Below are 6859 nucleotides of genomic sequence, written 5' to 3' on the forward strand. Positions count from 1 at the left end.
TAATCCGTAATTATGTCCCCACTGGATGCAACAAATGCCTTGTTTATAATGGGTTTTAATATTTTTGTCTTGACGCTCCGGCCGGGACACGGCATCACAGTATGATAAGGGGTGTAACATTTCCGTCACACGCTTGAGGTATTTGGCCAATCACAACGCACTGGATAGCTGGCCAATCAGAGTCTTATGGGATTGAAACAACATGAAGACGAGTAAATGAATTGTCATTTTTGAACAAACTATCCCTTTAATGTTGTCTATCAGTTTCTCCAGCTATGTACTGTTATTAGTTTGAACCTCTTACTCTTTCAATAATCGATAGAAAAGCCATTAAAAAATTAACATCTATGAGGCCCAAGATTCCATAAGGGAATCAAGACCATAATACACCAAATAGAAAACTACTTATCTAGTTAAGTCCCCAAATGCACCACCTAAACATACATAATGAAATACAAGGACTTATGAGAATCCAACAATTGCAAAATCCCACATTGTAGCACATTTCTGCACAGGATTTTACAGCATATAATGTATATTATTTTATTGTAAAAATTAATGGGCTGAATCACGGGCTGAATTGTACTGAAGCGTAGGCTACACAAACAGTTTGTTTGTTTGTTTGTGTGCTTGTTAGTTAGTTAGTTAGTTTTAGTGAACCCCCAAGAACACTGTTCTTATATGTTATAATAATTATATAAGTTCATGTAGGGCTGTCAGTTTAACACATTAACTTAATTAATTAGTTATGAAAAAATAATGCAATTAAAATATTTTAACGCAGTTAACGCACTGGCCCCGCCTCCAGACCTGTACATCATCTTACATTTCATACAGATGGCGATGCATGGCAACAACTCCATAAATGCAGTTATGCCATAAAATTCAAGATATTGGGGCGAAAATGCTCCTGTATGAGTTTTTGTCTCACATGTTATCACACGTTTGTCCCGAATAGCACGAGTGCAAATGTGATTTTATTCAACAGTTCAGTAAATAATAAGTTGATATTGTGTTATATTTTAAACACAATATTGTCTGTTTTTGCTCAGTTTGGCCAACAAAAATATTACCTATAATAAAGCCACAGCAGAATTGTTGTGCATCTCCGAGGAACACAGCGGTGTTTAATTTCTGAATGAATCCGTGTTTTCAATGAATCGTGTGAATCAAATCAAACGTTTACTTTATTCCTGAATGAATCAGCCGTTGAACTCCTAAAGACATTTATCGCCACCTGCTGGCAGATTTAGTTTCTTATTTAGAGTATTATTTAATTAAAAAAGGGGGAAAAAACTTTAAAAGGATAGTTCACCCAGAAAACAAAAATGTCATCATTTACTCAAACCTGAATGACTTACTTTCTTTTGTGCAACATAAAAGAAGGTATTTTGAAGAATGTTGGTAACAAAAAAAAAAAACCTGAAATGTTTCTCAAATTATATTCTTTTATGTTCCATAGTTTATGTTAGGCAGTTGTAGCCTAAACGTTTATGTATAATAAATTTCACGTTGAATCAAATAAAATATTTATTTCTAAAGTTACTATTTGTAATGTCTACTTAATACTTTCTCATTTAACACAAAAATTGCTTGCAAATAAGCTTTTAAATAATCTTTTGGGGGTAATTTCACAGCCAAATGTAATTTGCGATTAATTCGATTAATTAATCGACACATCATGTAGTTAGATAAAAAATTTTAATCGACTGACAGCCCTAGTACAAATATATAGTCAATACATCTTTAGCTTGTAAACCATGGAACTATGGCTTTTCATGTTCATTTTCCCAATTTGCTTTGCATATAGCAACTATTTACCACATTACTAATCACTTCACATCCATCCATATTGGTTATCAGTTTTGAATTTGCTTTACTTTCAGTTAAGATGAATGAAAAACTGGTTGCACAGAAATAATTCAAGGAATGAGCTGTACTGCTTGTTTTGAAAAATCATAATTATAACAAATTAAATCAACTTCACAAGATATTAATTGGTGGAGTTGAGTCGATAGAGGATTGTGTAGATTACTTGTGGATTATTGTGATGTTTTTATCAGCTGTTTGAACTCTCATTCTGATGGCACCCATTCACTGCAGAGAATCCACTGGTGAGCAAGTAATATAATGCTAAATTTCTCCAAATTTCATTTGATTTTATCTTGACGGGTTTTGATTTTTTAATGCCTTGATAGATTAAATGAGTGTAGGTAAAGAGAACACAATGTATGTGACCGCACCAAAATATGACCCAAAACCAAATCCTGTACCAACTAACCCGCACTCTCCAACATGCTATAAATGTTTGGGAGAAATATTCAAACAGGTCAAAACACTGATCTATCTCGCTCACAGCACAGTGACCCAGTTAAAGCAAATCTTCACTTCTCAACTGGACACACATACAGAGACTTTCCTTTGAATTTTATTTTATTTTTATTCTGCACTAAATATATTTTTTATTTTAAATTTTAATTGGCATGAATATAATATTAAGGGAAGTCGTGGCCTAATGGTTAGAGAGTCGGACTCGTAACCCAAAGGTTGCGGGTTCGAGTCTCGTACCGGCAGGGATTGTAGGTGGGGGGAGTGAATGTACAGTGCTCTCTCCCACCTTCAATACCATGACTGAGGTGCCCTTGAGCAAGGCACCGAACCCCCAACTGCTCCCCGGGCGCCGCAGCATAAATGGCTGCCCACTGCTCTGGGTGTGTGTTCATGGTGTGTGTGTGTTCACTGCTGTGTGTGTGCACTTTGGATGGGTTAAATGCAGAGCACTAATTCCAAGTATGGGTCACCATACTTGGCCACATGTCATGTCATATAATAATTAAGCTTTCATTAAACTGTGGCTGCTCTCCACTGGAGACATTTAGCCCACATTCATTCACAATGTAGAAGAACAACAGGATCTCTGCAGTTGCTCTTCCAGCATTTTTAGGACCAGCAAGCCTCAGTCAGCATCTAAAATCAGACCGTGCTGCGGTGGACAGTTTTAATGCTCCTTTGCACCGGTTGATTTAAGACGCCTAGTGTGCAATATATGATCTCAACAAATGATTAGTCCCTATATTAGACGCTTTGGGATAGCGATGTTAGTTATTTCATGCAATTAAATGATGCATGTGCGGTTATGTCAGGAAACAGATGTGGTTTAAGCGTGTTAGGTGTGTTATAAAGACAATAGAGTGCTGCAATCTCGTGTAGAGCTGCAGTATCAATCAGCGCGCGCCTACACACTTCACTGCGTTACTGCTGGACACTCACCGTGCGCTTCATCACATCACACACACACACACACACACACTGTTCACAAAAGTAAAGGCAAAGTAGTGTGTAGGCTAGTCATTTAGCATATTTGACACATGCAATGCAAAAGTACATACAAAAATGTCTCAATATATGAGTAGAGGCCTATGGTTGTATGAAAACATTGTTTTTATGTGTTTTTAGATGCAAGGAAATCACTTTCAGTGCATGTGCAATCAGCAAATGTGCAAGGCTTTTCTTTCAACAAAATCATTGTTTCAATCATTTATGTAAAAGCTGCGTGAGAAAACAGTATTTTAAGACGCCAGCTTTCTAGATGAGATGTCGCCTTACCGTCGTAAGCCTGCGCGCTGTGGAACAAAAGTAGGAATATTGCTAAAGATGAGAGTTTAGTGCTCCGCATCCCTCCAGACGCATGTGTGCATGAGCATCTTCTCCTCCTCGCTCTCAGGATGCTCAATCTGTGCACATCTATCCAGGTTCCCTCTACACGACCAGCCATTTGTGTTTGCAGAGGAGGTGGCCCGGTGTCGGTACTGGACCAGACATCTGCTCAGATCCGTGAGTCAGTAGGACGTGCGGTGGTCACGCCGCTTCAAGTGCCAGAGGAGAGCCGCATTCGTGAAAATGCCCAAAGTCCACCATCACTGCGACACAGGGGAAGCGAGAGGGGGCTGCATTTTTGAATGGTTTATCTATTTCTCAAACTCCTTACCGCCCATAATGTGATCGGGTGTTGGAAAGGATGCATGCAATTCTTTGTCTGTTGTTCAGCAGTCTTGTGAGTGCTCGCATGCAGGGAAGCTGGAGCTGTATTAGTTTTGTACCATGCGCGTGCTCTAGTGGTCAGTATAGAATATTACTATTAGACTGATTTATAGTATAATCCACCAGTTTCTAATAAAAACAAACATACAAAAAACACTATGCAAACACTTTGTTCCAGGTCTGGATGCTGACTGGCTGCCTAAGCTCTTTTGGCTGTCTCAAGTGGCTATTTGCTTTTAAAAACGTTATAATAATACTAATATTAGGAATACACACTTTCATTTAATCGTTTTTATTAAGTAAAATCATTAGCTGTTCTTCTTACAACAGAAGATAATCCCCAACAACAAAGGTGCTACAAAATTAAAGATCCTATGGGTGCTACTTTGAGTAGGCGTTTTGTAATAGCTGTTGTTTTAGCACATTGAAAGTTGTACTGAATCAGGTGCCAGAATGTTATATATAACGATGAATCGCTTCCAAAATAAAAGTTTTTGTTTACATAATATGTGTATACTTATTATGTATATATAAATACAAACACATGCATGTGTGTTTTTAAGAAAAACATGTTATGTTTATATATTAATATAAAATATAAGAATATGAACACATAAATGTAGAAACATGTAAATATTTTCAAAATATAAACTGTACGTGTGTGTGTGTATTTATATATACATAACATACCTAACTCATGATACATAATTCATTAGAAAAAGAAAGAACACCCTGTTGAATTCCATGGTTTTCCATATCAGGACTTATTAAAAAATCATCTGGTCCTTGGCAGGGCTAAATAAATAGTGGCCCAGTGTGATATGCCATGTGTTTTTATTCATCTGAGGTTTAATTGTCCAAATTTGAAGACCTGGCAAGGAGCAGATGATTTTTATTATGTCCTGATACGGATATATATATATATATATATATACACACACTGTTAAAAATTGATTGTAATTTTACAGGAAATTCCTGGCAACTAATTGCCGTGAATTTACAGCAAGTAATATACAGGTAATATACTGTTTTTTAATACAATAAAGTACTGTATTTATACAGCAGTGCTACTGTGATTATAGTAGCATTACTGTATATATATATATATATACACACACACATGTATGTATGTATGTTTCTCATGCTAACAAAATCTTTATTTAATTAAAAGTATATAAAATGGTAATATAGTGAAATAAACTACTTAAAATAGCTCTTTTTCTATTTAGTTCAGTTATTCATACATTCTCTGATGCACAAACTTGAAAACACCATTGTTGTTTCTTGGCGTCATAGAGTGTTTCAGCTCTTTCAACAGACACCCTCTTCCAGGCGACCCGACCACGGTTGATCAAGCCTCAGCCTGTGTCTAAGTGGCATTTTGCGGTCACCACACGTCACCCCTTTGCAGCCATAGCCATCTTGATGCCCACTGTGCAGCCTCCATGCTGTTGCTGAAATGACCTAAAAAAAAAGCCCTTGGCAACCCACCTCCACTGGCATGCACCTGTTTTTTCACCCATTCCAGAAGTATGCCTCCAGCACTCCCTGTTCCATCCTCTCCTCCCAAGGCACAGTTATCTCCAGTAGGCTAAGCTGTTTCGTAGACTCCAAGACCAGGATGATGTCCGGTCTAAGTGTGGTCCAGTCAGGTGCTGTAGAGCAAGCCAACAGATTTTTTTTTTTTCTTATGGGCTACTCTTCATCCTTGACAAATGCAATCATCCTGGCTGTAGTGTTGGTATTTCTGCTCTTGCTGATCCCCTTGTTGATTGCCTCAGCTATGGTCTTGAGCACTTGGTCATGGCCATCGATCAGGGCCCGGGATCAGCTTCTCAAGGGTGCATTTCCCAAAACCATCGTTAGCTAACTATAGTTGTTAGTTCCTCTGAACTCTATTGGTAATGATGGAACTTGCGACCATAGTTGCTTTTGGGAAACGCACCCCAGGATGTGTTCAAGAGGGCCTGTCTTGGAACACAGGGGGCATGCTGGAGTGTATACCTTGCCCTATGCAAACAGGTTGGCTGGGCTAGGGAGGACATCGTACACCCCCTGAAACAAAATTTTAATCTTCTAAAGGTTCTATTTCCATATGTCTATCCAGGTGTACTTCCTCTCCACTGGCTGCTCCCATTTCATCCAGGCACCCAGTATCCTCATTGCTGCAACCCTGCTTGCTCGTTCTTCCTCCAATGATGTACACACCTCTTCCTGCACTAGCCTCGACCTTTCCTTCTCACTCGCAGTGCTGCATTGGTTTGGTGTTGGTTTACTTTCCATTTCTTCAACACTAAAGACCAGGATTATGGAAGTTTAAAACTTATACGCCCCTAAGACATGAGCTTCTCTAACCCCTCTAGGATCCGCCAGGCTCCAGACACTGTTGTTGTCACTGTGAGGTCCTCCATGAAGGCTCTAATAGGGGACTGCCTCTGGACTCCATCTCTGCTAACTTGATCAACATGTTCATTGTCGGCATAAAGAGAATCGTCGAAATGGTGCACCCAGTCATGATTTCTACTTCAATTTTAATATATTTTAAAATGTAATTTATTCCTGTGATGGTAAAGCTGAATTTTCAGCAGCCATTATTCCAGTCTTCACATCCTTCAGAAATCATTCTGATATATATATATATATATATATATATATAGAGAGAGAGAGAGAGAGAGAGAGAGAGAGAGAGATTATAGATTTTGATGAACACTGCATGAAAAGACTGCATTCTTAAGCCTTTTAATAAACAAATAAATGATTTCTGAAGGATCATGGGACACTGAAGACTGAAGTAATGGCTGCTGAAAATGTAGCTTTG

General features: G+C 38.3%; 1 protein-coding gene across 1 annotated transcript in view; it reads right to left on the reverse strand.

The window, feature by feature from the left end:
- Nucleotides 1–3981, reverse strand: part of LOC107676474 (uncharacterized) — a 33670-nt gene extending 29689 nt beyond the window's left edge. The window contains exon 1 of the mRNA XM_016471024.1: nt 3607–3981. Coding sequence (XP_016326510.1) covers nt 3607–3775 — 169 coding nt within the window. The 5' untranslated portion in view covers nt 3776–3981. The remainder of the gene's footprint in view (nt 1–3606) is intronic.
- Between the last annotated feature and the right edge of the window lie 2878 nt (nt 3982–6859).

The sequence above is a fragment of the Sinocyclocheilus anshuiensis genome, unplaced genomic scaffold (genome assembly GCF_001515605.1).
Source record: "Sinocyclocheilus anshuiensis isolate Anshui unplaced genomic scaffold, SAMN03320099.WGS_v1.1 scaffold168, whole genome shotgun sequence".
NCBI lineage: Eukaryota > Metazoa > Chordata > Actinopteri > Cypriniformes > Cyprinidae > Sinocyclocheilus > Sinocyclocheilus anshuiensis.